Raw genomic sequence first — 17,170 nt, forward strand, 5'->3', positions numbered from 1 at the left:
GAAAATGCTTATTTCTCCAGCTCCTGCTCAGGACACACCATTGGCTGAAGTACCTGAGAAGCAGCAAGTCCCAAAAGAACAGGTGCTCCTGGTGCCCGAAGGACAGGGTTTGGGACTGCAGGTGAGGACCTGACCTAACCTCCCCATAAACCTCTAGGGGGTTGTAATTTGAGAGCAATAAAACTCAGAGGTCTCAAAGGTCATCTGTGTGTGCAGCAGGTGGTATGGGCTCCTGTGGCCAGCAGCAGCTTCTGGGAGAAAGGCTAGAGACTGTAGACGTGAGCTGATAAGCTCAGCGAGGGAACTGGACCCTGGGAAAACTGTTTGGGTTCTAATCCTTGCCCTACTGGTGCTTCTGTGAATTCTCCCTCCCCAGCCTCCTTACTGTGGTGTTGCAAGGAGGTCTGGCTGTGTTCCTAATGGTGAACTACTTATCCCTCAGGAGAAAGAATTACCTACCCTACAGCAAGAACTGATGGACACCAAACAAGCACTGGCCAATGCCAACCAGGACAAAGAAAAACTTCTCCAGGAGATTAGGAAATATGACCCTCTCTTTGAGCTCTGACAGCAGCTCAGCCATCTGTGCCAAGGAGAGACCATATCACCAGCAACAGCGCCACCTAGGACAGAGGTGCCGAGGAGCCGGCAGGGCCGGGAGCACCAGGTCACTCTGTGTGCTTCCTGCTGGCTGCTAGCCTGGTGGAGGACAAGGAGAGCATGGCTGCATCCATCCAGGAACTGGGATAGCTGTGTACCTGGCCCTGCACCTTATCTTGCCATTATGTAGCCTTGTAGCCCTCTGCATACTAGAGGGATCCTCTCTACACTGTAGAGCATTTCAGCTCCTGGTTTCATGGCAGTGGTGTTTGCTTCTTTATGGCCTGTGTGAACAAGTGTCCACCTGAGTCATGCACACAGCCACCAAAGATCCCATGACCCAGTGCTTCCTGTGGCATACCGAAGTCCTTGGCCTGAGTTTTGGAGTAGATCAGGAAATAGCCCAGCTTTGGGTTAGGGCAGAGGAGGCCTGAGGTCAGGGAGCCATGGACTGGAACGGGGGCTAGGCTCATACCATCTTGGCCGATAGCCTTGGGTCTCGTTTCTTTTCTGTTGAATTTCTTCATTGTGATGCTTTGACTGTGACTCAGCCAGATTGTCTTTCCCGGCACAACAATTGGTTTGAGATTTAAATCAAGAGAAATAGTGCTTGGCTGAGGGCATGAGGAGGCAGGGGTACAGTTCTGCCTGTTTCTACAGCTGTACCTGACCATCTTCTCTCTATATAGGAGTCCCTGGGCTCCTGCTTTCCCAACACTATGTCTTTCTGCCTTTGCTAACTTCAGCACTTGGTAGTTTGGGAGATAAACGTGCTCTAAACTTAGTCGTAAACATCTTAGTATGCTGCCTCACTCCCTGTTACTATGGCTTTTTAAAATCATGTGATTTCAACTTAGGTTCCTAGGCTAGGCTTCCTCCTGTCCCTGTGAAAGAGCACAGCTCTGGGCCGTCTCCAAGCAGTGCTGGCCATACAGAAGCATCACTAACTCACCTACGGGATGAGATGGTTGGTTGTGAGCCAGGCGATGCCCTGTGTTCTGAGGGTAGACGAAAAATATTTATGAAAGAAGGAGGTTGCATTTGTTCAGACTTGCAGGACTCAGTCATGTTCTTCACTAAGGCAAATTTCCAAACACCAGTTCTTCCAGGATTGTGGTTTGTTCCACTGAGGAGACACATTACAGACTTGGGAACACCATCTGGAGACACTGTTAGCAGGTGACATTCCCTTGCTTCAGATTTTTATAAATGACCTAGAACTTTAAATGCAGTTAAATGTTGCTGCTTCCGGACAATGAAAAGCAGGCCAGAAGAGAGAAACACAGCCATAGAAAAGTCACAGTGAGCAGGGTTGTGAATACGAAACATGACAGGTGAAGTTCAGCACAGGGAAGGCCTGGGATGTGGCTCAGTGGTAGCATTTGAGTGGCATATGTGAGGACCTGGACTCACCCCCAGCATTAGAAACACAACAAAATAAAGATTATGTCTATTTTAACTACTACCACTAAAAAAATACTCAGAAAAGAATCCAGAGCCTTGCTTAAGGAGGAGGGACTGTGTGGCGCTGCTGTGCCTGGCTGTGCTCCCAACACCATTAGGAAGGCACTCCTGGCTGGCAGGAGCAGCGTCTCAGGTAGAACTGCGGGAGTGACTTCATCCAACCACTGGGCATTTCTATTGGTTTTATTTATCTAGGACGTAGAGAAGGGAACGGAGGTTCAGAGAACAGGGAGAACGATTGGGGATGTGCATTGAAAACAGAGACTCTGTTCTCAGAGATGAAAGTGGAGGGGAGCAGATGACCACACCCACAGTCAAGAGTAGGGGGAACCCAATCTTGAAACACTAGTTTTAGGGCTCTGTCACTGCCTCAGGGAAAAGAAAGCACTTTTAATGAAGTGAGAAACTTGAAGAGCTTGTTTGAGAAGCGGCATCTGTGTTTGTAAGATTCTTGGAGGGAAAGGGAGAGCCAGTAACTAGAAAATAGAATCATGGATCAGGGTCACTTCAGTTGGTGTAAAATCACACCCTTCCTCTTTGCCCACCTCATCCCTCCATGAGATGTCTAGCAAACACTCGGTGTGCTTCTCCTTCAGGCTTGCAGTAGAAACATACTTTGTCAAGGATAATGCCTTAATGGCCAGCATGTTTCTGAGCTGAGGGGCCCTGGAGTTCTTGTCCACGTGCAAATGGAGACATAGTCTTGGCTTATGTGGTGGCTTTGGCCTTTGTGTCTGGGAGTCATCCCTCAGAAAAGATGGTAAAATTGTTTTTCATGGCATCCCAGTGATGTCATCTTTTGTAAGTCAATTCCCTCCTTCTTTGGGGGATCAACAGGAGAAACTGTCATGATGAGATGTGAACTGGCTGTGCGCATCTTCAGGATAAGGGTAAAGAGAATGGAGAGCAGGGCAGTTCTCTGGGAGTTTTGCTGTGAAGCTGTGATTTGTACCATGAAATAATACCTCACGAAAACTTGTGGAGGGACAGCAGCACTGTCCCGCAGAGACTGCAGCCACTGCACATTGCCCTCTCAGCGGTAAAGCACTTACTGCAGCTGCGTCATCTGGGATTGCCTCGAGTTCCTGTTTACATGCATGTACTGGGAATATGTGTTGGTGTGTGTAGACTAGATCTAGTCCTCTAACCGGGCTGCAGATGGCTGTCAGTGTCTACTTCACTGAGTAAGACTGAGTCTGATGGGAAGCCAACATGGGTTCTCTTCCCCTACGAGCTGTTCTTACTGTGTATTTCCTGACCCTTGCTGTGCCGTGGGCCATAATCTTCATGTCTCCGCTCTGAAGGAATGGTACCCGTGTATGAAATAGCAAGGGATGATACCACCTCTCACAGACCCTCTAACTCAAATGTCTGCTGTGAATTGATGTCAGTTTTCCCTTAGGGGCTCAAGAGACTGAGCACTGCAAAGAAGGTGGTGTGAGTTCTCCTGGGCGGGAACTTTCTATTCCAAACTCCTTTCATCTTTATGCCTAAATTTCTAACATCAGTGGCATTAAGCCCCAGAACTGAAAACAGATGTTTACTGCCTAAGCTAGTAGAGTAACATCTGGTTGAGAGCTATGACAGCCGTGACCTAAGTGACGAACTCTTGGAGATTCAGAGGCCACACACGGGAGACTTAGGGCCTTTCCATTCCCCCAGGGTAGGTGTGGAGAATGGCTGTTAATGAAGAGGCACTTTCCCCATGGCACAGGGAAGTACTCTTACTGTGAACAGTGAGGCCTTGCTAAGTGGCCAGACTTGGGATTTGAGCTTCCTGTCCTGTTATTATATTCCTGCCTTATCCGGTACCCTTTATCGAAATAGGATTAGTTCCTACACGTTAAGATTTCCTATTAGAGTTGAGAGGGAATTTTTTTGGTCAGTTTACTAGTTTTTGGTCAATATTTAGCCTGAGTCTTACAGCACTCTTTGTGGAGTGCTCCACTGAAGTGTCTTCTGCTTTGGCTAAGCTGATGAATTTTAATGTAAGTTACTAAAAGATCTGTCTAATTACGTGAGTCTGAGCTATTTCCCTAACTCAGGGTGCTAAAAACAAGACTTGCTCAGGAAAGCTTCGGAAGAGAACAGCTTCCAACCCTCCTTCCTGTGACACTCAACAGTGAATGGGAAGCAGGTCAGTGGATTGCCAATTATATCAGGTAGCCTTACTACTGCTAATCACTGTCAATAAAAAGTCACTTCATTCTCTGAGGAAAGCAGCGAGAATGTATACAATGAACTGGAATCCTAGTCAGTATTGGGGAATTTTAATGTTGCAATATCTAATCAAACTCTGAGTGTACTGGTTCTGTGAACCACCTGAAAAGCAAATTAAAAAAATACTATTAAATAGTATTGGTCCTCGTATATCTGTTTATAGGAGCTGAAGCAGATAAGCTTTTACACGTTTTTGTTTTGTTAAGATAGGTTATTTTTGCTTTGTACCCATTTGGTCTCAAACACATGATTCTCCTGGGATTTACATGGCTGTAAATAGTGCTGGATGTTGGGAATATGCCTAGGTTATTTTAATGCTTGCCTAGTATGCATGGAGACCCTGAGTCCAAATTCCAGCACTGTATAAACCGAGTATGGTGGCACACACCTGTAATCCTAGTACTGGGGAGGTAAAGACAGGAAGACCGTAAGTTCAAATTATTTCTTTGGCTACATAAATACTCATTTTTAGTTGTTTTTGTATATGTGTGTGAATATATGTCCATGCCTGTGAAGGCCAGAAGAGGTACTGCATCCTCTAGTGCTGGAGTTACAGGAAGTTGTGAGTGCCCTGATAGGGGCTGGGAACTGAACTTGGGTCCTCTGTTCTGAACTGCTCCAGGCCCAAGGCTAAGGTTCTTGCTTGTTTCTTTTCAGGAAAAAGGGCCAGGTGTGACCACGTCAGAACTCGGGAGCCACAGGCAGTCCAGCCTAGTTTACATAGGGAGTTCTAGACCAGCCAGGGCTACATAGTGAGACCCTGTCTCAAAAATAGATTTTTTTTTTTTTTTCTTCACAAAAAGGCCAAGACTAGTGCCAGGCTCTAGTAGTGGCATTCTGAGAGCTTGAGGCCAACCTGCTCTATATAGTGAGTTCCAGGACAGCCAGAGCTACATAGTGAGACCCTGTTAAAAAAAGAAAAAAAAAAAAAAATCAGCTCTCAGGAGGCAGAGGCAGGTGGATCTCTTGTGTTTTCAGCCAGCCTGACCTACATGGTGAATTCCATGTCAGATAGGGCTATGTGGTGAAACCCTGTCTCCAAAAACCAAAAAGAAAAAGCCAAGACTAGTTAGTTTTATTTAGACACTGGAAGGATGAGGACTTTTGCCTGCAACAAAATAAAATAAACTTTTCCACCCAAGTCGGAAAAGTTTAGTGATAACTCACAAAATCCACAGGAGAATCTGAAATGTTAACAGCATGAAGTATTTCACCCTTGTGACTGTCTTCATGGCAGATGATCCCAAGTGCAGTTCTGAAAACCAGAGGTAAGAAACAACCTGTGTCTTTCCAACTTTAGGCTTCAAAGTGAAACCAGAGTTGTCTGTCTTTCTGGTGTGCCTTGTAGGTGTGCCGAGACATTAAAATCACCGTCAGGGGCCCTTGGAGCACCGACAGCAGAGCACCAGTGCGGAAGCCCGACTACGACAAGTCTGGACCACTCTCGGGTCAGATCTAGAAGAAGATGATTTTCTTGTGCTTAGAGTTGGGGATCTGCCCCTTGGACTTCAACCTCCGAACAGCCTCCCGCATGTGCTTGGGCTGCAGGGGTGGCATTTCTCCCCACTTCTCACACACATCCAGGGCTGTTGTGGGAAAGGAGACAGCATCGTTAACATGAGATTTACTAACCATAACTCAAGTTAAAATTCTGGCTTTTGTGAAACTCGCCAAAGAAACAAACCAAGATGTTTTTTCTTAAGAAAATGTTATCAAGTCCGTCACACTGGCTTTAGTTATTCCCCACAGGGATTATCACAGCTTAAGTAAAGAAAATGACATCATGAGCTATAGAGGAGCACTGAGAAGTAGCAAGGCTTTCTACCTGATGGAGAGACAGCTCTCAGCGGGGTACCACTCTCAGCGGGGTACCGCTGTCAGGGCACTGTCTTCTTACACTCAACAGCAGACGCAAGGTCTGCTAAGGAGAGATACACAACTGTCTTGGTCACCCTGGGCTAAGGAACACCCTGGGAGTTGCTAGATGGTCTCATCCCCATCCCCCAACCCTGCCCACTGCTCAGTGATAAAAACTACAAGAGTAGCCATGCTGTCCTCAAGACAAGGCTTCCTATAGGATCTACTTGTAGTGTGGCTGGAAATTCACACAGACCCTTAAACGCCCTGGTGTAGATACTCTAGAAAGTGAGATCCCATGAGAGTAATACATGTTGTGTAACCAATGACACTTACCTTCTTCTACTACCTCCCCCACAAAAACTTTAGAAATACCAGACATGGCAATCACCACATTCTGGGACACAGAGGTACCAGTGATGGACTGGATCAGCTTGGAAGAAAGAAAGAAAGAAAGACTGTGTTAAGATAGTCAGTGGCTGGCTTTGGAATGCAGTGCAGTTAAGTGGTGCACGCCACATTGAAGGTTGTGTGCCAAAACAGACTATTAGAGTAAGATGTTTGCTGCTCTTGCAGAGGACTGGAGTTCAGTTCCCAGCACTCATACTGGCTGGCTCACAACCACCTGTGACTCTAGCCAAGGGTATCGGATGCCCTTTTCTGGCTTTCATGGGCACCCACACGCATATATTTACAGCTACAGCAATAAAAAACAAAGCCCCAAGGATTGTGTGTTGTGGCTGGCTACACATGGCATACAGAGTTGGAGTTGGCCAGGTAATGAGAGGGAGGGGTGTGGAGTCCGGCATCTTCCTAACATGGTGGGGACACACTGGGGCAGTCCATCCTTACCCTTTTAATGGCTGCCTTAGGGAAAGCTGACCGGCGATACATTTCATAACGGTTCAGCTGCTCCTCAGAAAAAGAAGAGACCAGGATTCTAGACAAAGATTAAGTTGGTTAATGAGAATGAATACTAAAGGCATATAAGTCAACAAAAGCAAGCCCAGAACCAAAAAAAAATTGTGTTTTGAGGAGTCGCTGGCTTTAGGCCCAGTGCTGTTGAGGCATTAATGGCATTTCCACTCCTAAGGAACTCTGGAAAGAGAAAAAGGAAACACAGTTTCCTTTCCTTAAAGACAAAGGCTGCTGGGTGTGGGGTGCATGCCTGCCCAGGAGTGGGAGCCTGTTCTGCTCCTCCTAAAAGACTTACAGCAGCATGACGACAAAATACTGTATTCTGTGCCGACTGTACTTCACACTGACAGTAAACCTCTAATACAGAATGTCTGCTCAAATCAGGGCTTTTCAATAGTAACAAGTTTAGAGGGAAACATTAAAAATATGCATGTTCTTTAGAAAATTTGAGACATGATATACCTCCGGCTAGCCTCAAACTTGTGTTATCAAGAATAAACTTGAACTTCTGATCCTCCTGGCTCCACCTTCCAGAGAGTGGGATTACAGATGTGCCACCACATCTGGTTTTACTCAGTGCTGGATCAATCACAGGACTTCTTGCATGCTCTGCAATCTACAATAGCCTCAGCCCTAATATTTCAAATTATTGAATCTATTTGCTATGCCTGTGTGGTGTATGTATGTGGGGGGGAACACATGAAAGACAACTTGAAGTAAGCAGTTCTCTCCTTCCATCATGTAGGTCATGGGTTGGGTATCAATCTCAGGTTGGGCTTGATGATAAGTGCCTTACCTGCTAGGGCCCATCTTTTCTTTTCTCTCTCTCTCTCTTCCTTCCTTCCTTCCTTCCTTCCTTCCTTCCTTCCTTCCTTCCTTCCTTCCTTCCTTCCTTCCTTCCTTCCCTCCCTCCCTCCCTCTCTCTCCCTCTCCCTCCCTCTCCCTCCCTCTCCCTCTTCCTTAAACTTAATCTATGTGAGTATGTTTGCTTGTGTGTGTCTATCTGTGCAGGTGCCCATGGAAGCCAGAAGGGAGTGCCAGATCCTTGGAGCGAGTTACAGACATTTATGAGCAGCTTGAGGTGAGTGCTGGGACCTCACTGGTCTTGTTAGTGCAGATGGCTCTTAACCTCTGAGCAGTCTCTCTAGCCCCCTATATTCTTTATAGTTAATTCTTCTAAATAAAGAAAAAGATGGCCGAACCAGTTTTAGAAGATGAACTAAGGACTTAAATTCACAGAAATACCAATGGCCAATCAAGATGAAGAAAAAAAAAAATGAACCTGAAGTATTAATCAAGGAACTTGAAGTGATCAACTAAAACAAGATCACAATTTTCATAAATCTGGAGATATGCTGAAAAGCCTTTGAAAGGTGTTATACTAGCTTTTATACAGCTGGTTTATCTTAGAAATGGATGAGGTGTAGAGGTATGTCCAAAGATGTAACTGTTGTTAAAACAAACAAAAAATGTTAAAACTCTACTCATAATAGGTAAAGGGTTGATATATAGATCACATAGATAAGATGCAGTACAACCAGGAAACACTGATACGAGAATATTATATGCACAAATAGACCCAGATATACATTCTTGGGATAGGATCTAGCTGCTGGATTTGGGGCATTTTACTTTTTTTGGGGGGGGTATTCTGAGTCATTTGCAATGAGCCCATATTATTGCAACCATAAAATAAAATTGAGCTTTTTGAAGAAAATCATGACTGATATGGGAAACACTGGCCAAATGTAATGTTAAAAACAAAGCATTTTTAAACAAATTATTTAATATCCTTACATTTATGCATTTATTTTGTGTATGTGTAGGGGTATGCCTATATCCTATATTTGGAGGTTATAGGACAATTTCCAGTCTCTCTTCCCACCATGTGATTTTCCAGGATCAAACTCAGGTCATAAGGCTTGGTGGCAAGCAACTTTACCTGGTAGCTTTGCTGGCTTGAAATTATACTTAGGCATAGTGGCTCATGCCTGTAATCTCAGCACTAAGGAGGCTGAGGCAGGAGGATCAGGAGGTCAAGACTAACTTAAACCTCCCTATCTCAAAACAAACAAAAAGCAAGTAAGAGTGAGTGTATAGAGCTGAGTTAGGATCTTGAAATGGAAAAGTTAGAAGAGACTCACTGCATCTTCTGAATTTCATCTTCGTCCACTTTCTGTTTCTTTTCTCTCTTCTCTTTGGTGTCCAGTTTCAGCTTTTTGGCTGCAGGAGTAAGTAATGACGAGTCTTCCCTCTCCGCTGTTGTTAAATCGGAGACATCCTGACTCTTGAGCTGGGAAGATGGACAGAAACTTTGACTACATATTTAGTACACTTTTCAGGTTTGGGCAAAGTCAGCAAATGCCCTGCTCTTTCCAGCTCAGGAAATCTGTTTATGCAGTAGCTGTCTGCTTCTAGGCACTGCCTATACCATCAGCATTAAGAGGCTGCCTACCTCCCAAAGGAAGATTATAGCCCAGCTGGAGAAGATCAATAATACACTTTTCCAACTGAGCCATGGTCATATAGAGGTCCTGTATTTGTTTACCAAGGTAAGGGAGAAATGCCAAAGAGCCAAATTACCACACCCTCACCCTCACGATGCCAGCAGTCCTCCATCCACCCCATTTGTGCCTGGGGAACACCACTGCCTGCAGTGTTCTGACCCTTCCCGCTACTAGAAACAGTCTTTACATAGTCCTGGCTGTCCTGGAACTCACTTTGTAGACCAGGCTAGCCTCGAACTCACAGAGATCCGCCTGCCTCTGCTTCCTGAGTGCTGGGATTAAAGGGCTGCGCCACCACACCCAGTTTGGACCCCCCCCCCCTTTTTTTTGTCATTTAAGACTTTCAAAGTCTCATTTTGTATCCTAGGCTGGTGGCTCAACACTCCCTGGTCTTCAAATTGTGGAAATTGCCCTTCCTCAGGCTCCTTGCTATGATTATAGACTTGTACCACCATACTGAATTTAAACTAAAAACAGATGGCTCAGAGGTTAAGAGCTCTTGCAGAGGATCTATGTTCTATGACCAACACTCACGTGACAGCTCACAGTCATTTGTGACTCCAGTTTCAGGGGATCTGATGCTGCCTTCTGACAGGGACCAGACACATACATGGCAAACATCCACACAATAAAAATATTTAAAAAGCCCAGACTTAAAATTATTATGCACATTCATGCACAGTATGTGTGGACTTGCAAATGTTGATCACAGGGCAACTTTGTGGAGTTGGTGCTCCTCTACCTTTATGTGGGCTCTGGGGATCACACTCCAGTTCCCAGGCATTCATGGCAAGCACCTTTACCTGCTGAGCCATTCTGCTTGCCCTACACTAAAATCTTTTTAAGGATGTTTATTATTTACATTTCTCCACATAAGCACTCATCAGTTTTACTCATGACAGGTGTAATCCAAACTCTGTCCCGACCAACTTACTATGGAATCTTAGTACATCAAAACTTATTGAGATATAATGGTTCCTTTAAAAAGGGATTCACATTTAAACTCATTCAGAAATTCAGAGAGGGGGAGTGAAGGCATTAACTTTCCTTCTTTCCCCTCTTCCTTTCCCCTCCTCTCCTCCTTTTTGAGGGAGTTGGGGTAGAAGCAGGTTTCATTTTGTAGCTCATAAAGTCCTGTAATTTATTCCTTCTACTTCAGCTGCTTGCATGAGACATTCAGCTTAAAATTTTCTTCTGGCAAGTTTTGCTGCTGACCTGTGACAGGAGGGTCACAAGCTCAAGGCCAGCCCGTGTTAGGGAGATGCTCCTCATAAAGAGGACAGCAAAATCCCATCAAGTTTTGCTATGTTTTTCCCCCCTAAAAGTTATTACTTCAAAACGTCTTGAAGTGGCAGTTGCGCTTGGAAAGCCCCATCTCCATCTTATCTACGGTTCCCTCCATGATTTCTCAAAGCCAGTTCCAGCTCTAAAACTTCGAGATTCTATCTGCAGAAATGGAACCTAAAGAACGCTTGAGGTTCAACTAGGCAACAGTGTTTAGCTTTTGAAGTGGCACAGTCGATGGTTTTAATGAGGCTCCGAGACCCCTGGAATTGAGCAGCCAAGACACTGGTTCAATGTCCAGTGAAGACAAGAGCCGACTGAACGCAGTGCTTGGCCCCTGGAACCGAAGCAGCACCTTCCCGTTCACGGCCTCTCCCCTGCCCCCCAAGATTGCAGACTGAACAATGACTCGTGGTGAGTTCTAGTTCTTCTGGCTATGGAAGCCAGGAAGCAGACAGTAACGCGACCGGGTGCTCCTGCAGCCTTACCCACAAAGTTCCACCTACCTCGCTTTCCTCCGCCGCGGCTTCCTTCACGTCTGCGTCTCCATCTCCGTCGGTTTCCTCTGGGACTCCCTCAGTGTCGGCGGCCGCCGGGACCCCAGGAGTAGCCCTCACCTCCTCTGACTCCGCTGGCTCTCCGCCTTTGTCTGTGGGCGACTCCCCAGGGTTGTCCATCGCGGTAGAAGCGGGACAGAGGCGATGGCAGCGCCGCCGGGTGAAGGAGCGAGACGACTAGCCATACAGCGGAGCCGGGGCTTTGGTTTGTCGTCGCGCCGCGATGACGTCATCCCACTGCTCCTCGGAAGGGTCAGTTTCAGAAGCGCGTTGCTAGCTCGGGGATTCACTTAAACTTGAGTTTGTTTTAACGAGAAAGAAATTTAGAAGTGTGGATCTTCCGCTTTAGGGAAGAAGCGTTTTTGAAAGAGTGTACATTCGTCTGCTGAGAGACTTCTTTTTCTTCTCATTTCTGGAAATGCAATGACAATTAATCCTTCTTTAACTCGACCCCTTCAGAGCAAAGTCGGGGAACCGGACAAAACGCAGTCCCGCTGCTTGGTGGCGTCAAGGAATAGCGCTGCCTTGGACTGAACAACTTTCGGCAGGGACCCAACCTCGTAATTTTCGAAAGAACCGAGACCGCGCGGGCTTGTGTTCACCAGGGAATGGCTAGGGCTTCCTCTCGGTTCCGCAAGAATCTCTAACTCCAGCAGACTATTTCCAATGCTCTCATTCAACGCCTCAATTATTGGTAACCCGGCTTGAGTCAGTCGCCCACCAGTACCCAAAATCGGGACTGGTTTTCTAAATCTGATTTTAAAAATATGTTTGGTTAATCTCACGACAACTAAGAGAGAGAGGTCTCTTCTGGCCGTTTCACTGAAGCTGTTTAGGATGGAGGCGAGGAAAAGTTGTTGTTTTTCCTTTTAAATTATCTCATAGGTATGGGTGTTTTGGCTGCATGTCTGTCTGTGCACCACATGCGTTCATGGTACCCTGGGAGGCCAGAAGAGGGTTTCGATTCCTCTGGAACTGGAGTTAACAGACTGTGTTGGGAGGCGCCATGTGGGTGATGGGAATCAAATCCAAGTTCTCTGAAAGAGCAACCCGCGCTCTTAACCCTCCACCATCTCCCCAGCCACTCCCGTCCCCCACCACCTTTTTTTGTTTTTTTTTTTTTGAGACAGGTTCTCACTATGTAGCCTTGGCCGGCCTAGAACTTGCTATGCAGATCAGGCTGGCCTTAAACTCAGAGGTACACCTGCTTCTGCCTCCCGAATGATGGGATGGCACGTGCCACCACGCCCAGCGATTTTACATTTCTTCGGTCTTCCCTCGAGGAGGCACCAGAGGGCGGGATTCCTCATGTCTGGTTCTAGGTCTCCGCGCCTTTTCCCTGTTTGATCTGAGTCTTGAATGGAACCGAAAACGTAACGTGGGCGCGTTCCCAAATCTCTCTTTGGTTCCCACCGTGCCTGAACAAATGACCGTATTTCCAGGCCCATGAGGTACCAAACCTTTGGGAAGGCGAGCACGTCAGGCACTCCCCACAGGTGTGCCCCCGCGCGTCTTCTCCCCCACCTGTGGAATGGGCCGGAGCGCTGGGCGTGGACCGGGTCTCCGCAAGGCTCCGCTCCGCGCGTCCCGGCTGCGCTCAGTCACCTGCGCGGCGGCGCCAGCCCCGCCCACTAGGTGGGCAAGGAGGCGGGGCGCGGGGGCGCGGTGACGCGTGACGCCGGATCCCGGAAGTGACGCGCCGCGGGGGGGGAAGGCTAAGGAGGCGGGGGGGGGGGGGGTGTAGAGGGGGTGGCGTCCCCGGCCGGTTTGAGGGGTGCGTTGCCCGGAGACGGAAAGTTTGGGAGCCGCAGCAGGCTCTTGCGTGGCCCCGGGTCGGGGTCCGAGGAGTGGCGGTCCTGGGGATGGGGAAGGAGCAGGAGCTGCTGGAGGCGGCCCGCACCGGGCACCTCCCGGCCGTGGAGAAGCTGCTGTCCGGGAAGCGGCTCTCCTCCGGCTTCGGCGGTGGCGGCGGCTCCGGCGGCGGCGGCGGCTCCGGGGGCGGCGGCCTCGGTTCCTCCAGCCACCCGCTTTCCAGCCTGCTGAGGTGAGTGCGCGCGCGGCGCGGCGCGGCTCGCAGCCTGGACGGCGCGGGCTCCCTCGAGAGGTCGCGGCTCCTGGGGCGCGCGCGGCGCAGGCCAGGCTCTCGCGTCTGGCGTCGCCGCTGCGGAGAATGGGGGGAGTGCCCAGGTGGCAGCCCGCGCCTCATGGCACAGCCCGGCGTCCCCCTCGCCCGCCGTGGGGTGCCAGCTGTCGCTTCTCACAAAAGCCACTTCAGAGCAGACCGAATTCGCGGAATCCCTCTCACATCCTGCAGCAACTCCCACGCCGGGCAGAGCCTCGCGACTCCCTGGAGCACATTCTCCTCATTTCCTTCTCTTAGGAACTTGGAACGTGCCACCGGGCTGTGCGGGACCCGGCTTTTGTTTGTTTTTAAAATTGCTTCTGCATTGATCGCGCACGAGGTGTTCAGTCTTTGAGCCTCTCTTGCGCTTGACGCTCAATTTGTCGTCAGTTTCCTTGTAGTCTAACCTCGCTGGGTTCGTCCAAGTGGCATATGCTCATTTCTCCCGGGGACTTACTCGATAAGATTTGGGAAGACTTGTTTAGGAAACTGACGTGCGTTCAACTTTCTCAGATCTGTTAGACACTTGAATCCGGGGCTGCAAGGCTTGGGGGTGGTGGTGGTGGTGGTCACTCTTTGTCGCTTACAAGGGGGGTTGGAATGCTTTGTCAGAGTGCACAAAATGTGTTGGTTCAGCAGCGCTTTCGTAGCTGTTTTCTTTTCCTTCCTTGTTCTTTTGAGGTTTTTAAGAAGTGGAAGTTCATTTAGAAGTGGCTTCGTTAGCTTCCGTCCCCTATTAGTTTATGTACCTTCAGTTTGAGTCTGCTTGGAGAGCTTGCACCAAAGAAACCCAAGACTCTAATAATCAGGTATTCAGTACTGACTGCTGATCCACATCTTCTCAGCAAGATTTTAAAAAGCACTACAGAAGAACCTTCCCCTTCCTTTGGGGAAGAAAAACCTCATTCTGTTGGCTGCTATTTCTCCAGTCCCTTGAACAGTACTGGCTCATAGTAGCTACTCAAGATTTGTTGAGTAGATTGAAGTACTGATTGGAGAATGATCATTGTGTGAGTGCATGATGGAGGCTAGAACTTGACATTGGGTGTCTTCCTCAATTGCTCACCATCTTCTTTCTTTGAGACTGTGTCCTTCGCCAAACCTGGAGTTTGCTGACTGTGCTAGACCGGCCGGCCAGCGAGTTCCCAGGGATTCCCCCTGCCTCTGCCTTCCCAGTACTAGGGTTACAGGCGCATACAGCCATGTTGGCTCTTTTCCCCCCTTCCTTTAAACATGGGTGCTAGGGATCAAATCCAGGGGCTCCTGTTTGCCGAACAAGCTCTTTACAGACTGCGCCGTCTCCTTAGGGGATCATCCATCTCTAAATAAAGTGTTTGGTCCACACTGTTAGCGGTTGGTACTTCAGAGTAGAGATATCACTTTGGGATAGGTTGGGAGGCAGAGCCTCAGGGGAAGGTGTGCTTAGGCTGACTTTGACAGGTCATATATAGTGAGAATGTTCCAGGTAAGCACACCCTGCGCAGAGGCACAGAAGGGAGACTTACTTGGTGTCTGTGGGCTGTTCAGGGAACTTCCTGCTTGGGATCTTGAGTAGTTGGGCCCCTTAAAGGTAAATAAGAATGGATTGGTACACTGTTGCCTCTCATAGTGACCGTCTTCCTCACACTTACGTTCTCAGTCCCTATGTTAGTGCCTGGAGACAGAGTCACAGATTGTCCTAGTTAGGGGTACTGTTGCTGTGATGAACACCATGACCAAAAGCAACTTGGGGAGGAAAGAGTTTATTTAACGGCTTACACTTCCACATCGTAGTCCATCATTGAAGGAAGTCAGCATAGGAAATCATACAGGGCAGGAACCTGGAGGCAAGAGCTGACGTGGAGCCATGGCGGAGTGCTGCTTACTGGCTTACTCCTCATGACTTGCTCAGCCTGCTTTCTTACAGAACCCAGGACCACCAGCCCAGGATGGCACCACCCACAGTGGGCTGGGCCTTCCTTCCCTCATCAGTCACTAAGAATATGCCTCACAGCCGGGCAGCAGTGGTGCACACCTTTAATCACAGCACTCTGGAGGCAGAGGCAGGCAGATCTCTGTGAGTTTGACGCCAGCCTGGTCTACAGGGCGAGATCCAAAACTACACAGAGAAACTTTGTCTGGAAAAACAAAACAAAACAAAAAACAAACAAACAAAAAAAAAGAATATGCCCCACAGTCAGATCTTATTGGGAGCATTTTCTCAATCGAGGTTCCCTTCTTTCAGATGACTCTAGCTTGTGTCAAGTTGGCAGAAAACCAGCCAGTACACAGGTGCTCAGCAAATAAACATTGAATGCATTTATCCCTTCTTTCCTTCCTTCCTTCCTTCCTTCCTTCCTTCCTTCCTTCCTTCCTTCCTTCCTTCCTTCCTTCCTTCCTTCTTTCCTTCCTCCTTTCCTCCATTCCTTTCTTCTTCTTCTCCTGCCTCCTCCCCCTCCTCCTCCTTCTCCTTTTTCTTCTTTTTTTAACAGTACCTCACTATGTGGCCTTGGCTAGCCTGGAAATTGTTATGTAGGCCAGGCTGGCCTTTAACTAGCAGATACCTCTGCTTCCCAAGTACTGGGATTAAAAATGTGCACCAATAGACCTGGTTTTTAATTCCATCTGCACTGTTTTAGCATCCTGCAGTTTTGATATCTGAGAGGTACGGGAAAACTACAGGAGTTTGGAAGTCGCTCTAATGAACTGATGATGTAGGACTTGGAGATTTGCCAGGAATGCCTTAACCCCCAGACTATTCTGCTGGAAGAGTATAGACTCTCATACATCTTCTGCCCTCAAATACAGTCAAGTTCTTCTTGGTGTTCCCTCAGGAACAGATGAAACGTTGCTGAGATCTAGCTGCCATGTAGTTAAGCATGACAGTGGTTTTACTTTGGTCTTCCTGACGGTGTTTCCAGTCTCTGCCATAGTACCATGAGTGGTGTCTCCTTTTCCTGGAGTCACAAAACTGCCGGACTCCTCATTGGCTCCCGTGTCTAGTAGAGGCTACAGATGTCTGTAAGCTTCCTATTCTCCCACTCTTGTGACTCTTAGAGGCGGGGAGGACATTTAGACCCTTGTTACACCGGGTGTGTCACTAATTAGGGATGACTCTGGTTAACCTAAGAAAGAGGTTGAGGCCATGCATTTGAATAACCACTAGGTCAGCATGTCCCCTCTGCAGGTTTGGAGATGGTGAGATGGGGATGAGTCCCTTACATATCCAGCCTTTTTCTTGCCAGGAACCCTGAGTTATTATTGGAAGCTGTGGACCCTAGTTTGGCATCTTGACTTGTGTCCACAGACATATCCCAGCTCATTAGTACTGCACACTGTAGCCTACCTTGCTCTCCCAGTTTGAGGAGCTTATGGCTGCAGTGGATATAGTGTTGCAAATCACACTCTGTGTTTTTTCCTCATGTGTTTATGACCCCACCACCACTATTCATGCCACAGAGGTGTTTTTTTTTTTCTTCTTTTTTCTTTTTGGTTTTTTCGAGACAGGGTTTCTCTGTGTAGTTTTAGTGCCTGTCCTGGATCTCACTCTGTAGACCAGGCTGGTCTCAAACTCACAGAGATTCTCCTGGCTCTGCCTCCGGGTGCTGGGATTAAAGGTGTGCGCCACCACCGCCCAGCTCCACAGAGGTTTTGTATGTATT

The 17,170-nt window shown here is 47.9% G+C and overlaps 3 protein-coding genes across 13 annotated transcripts in view; 2 read left to right on the plus strand and 1 right to left on the minus strand.

The window, feature by feature from the left end:
- Nucleotides 1-4,422, plus strand: part of Bltp3a (bridge-like lipid transfer protein family member 3A) — a 47,993-nt gene extending 43,571 nt beyond the window's left edge. Inside the window, exons 20-21 of the mRNA XM_006983123.4 lie at nt 21-121; nt 443-4,422. Of these exons, the coding sequence (XP_006983185.2) occupies nt 21-121; nt 443-568 (227 nt within the window). The 3' untranslated portion in view covers nt 569-4,422. The remainder of the gene's footprint in view (nt 1-20; nt 122-442) is intronic.
- Nucleotides 4,423-5,342: 920 nt separating this feature from the next.
- On the minus strand, nt 5,343-13,170 carry Taf11 (TATA-box binding protein associated factor 11). Its single transcript, XM_006983122.4, has 5 exons — nt 11,357-13,170; nt 9,204-9,352; nt 6,994-7,081; nt 6,478-6,574; nt 5,343-5,870 (listed from the first exon to the last, which is right to left on the minus strand). The coding sequence occupies exons 1-5, from the start codon at nt 11,525-11,527 to the stop codon at nt 5,740-5,742; spliced, it is 636 nt and encodes a 211-aa protein (XP_006983184.1). The 5' UTR covers nt 11,528-13,170; the 3' UTR covers nt 5,343-5,739.
- A 99-nt stretch (nt 13,171-13,269) lies between these two features.
- Nucleotides 13,270-17,170, plus strand: part of Anks1a (ankyrin repeat and sterile alpha motif domain containing 1A) — a 165,593-nt gene continuing 161,692 nt past the window's right edge. For all 11 annotated transcript variants that reach the window (XR_013046873.1, XM_076558351.1, XM_076558356.1 and 8 more), the window contains exon 1: nt 13,270-13,451. Coding sequence is in view for 10 of the 11 variants with exons in the window: in XM_076558351.1 (XP_076414466.1) it covers nt 13,270-13,451 (182 nt within the window). In the remaining variant the exon portion in view is untranslated. The remainder of the gene's footprint in view (nt 13,452-17,170) is intronic.

The sequence above is a fragment of the Peromyscus maniculatus genome, chromosome 21, assembly GCF_049852395.1.
Source record: "Peromyscus maniculatus bairdii isolate BWxNUB_F1_BW_parent chromosome 21, HU_Pman_BW_mat_3.1, whole genome shotgun sequence".
Classification (NCBI taxonomy): domain Eukaryota; kingdom Metazoa; phylum Chordata; class Mammalia; order Rodentia; family Cricetidae; genus Peromyscus; species Peromyscus maniculatus.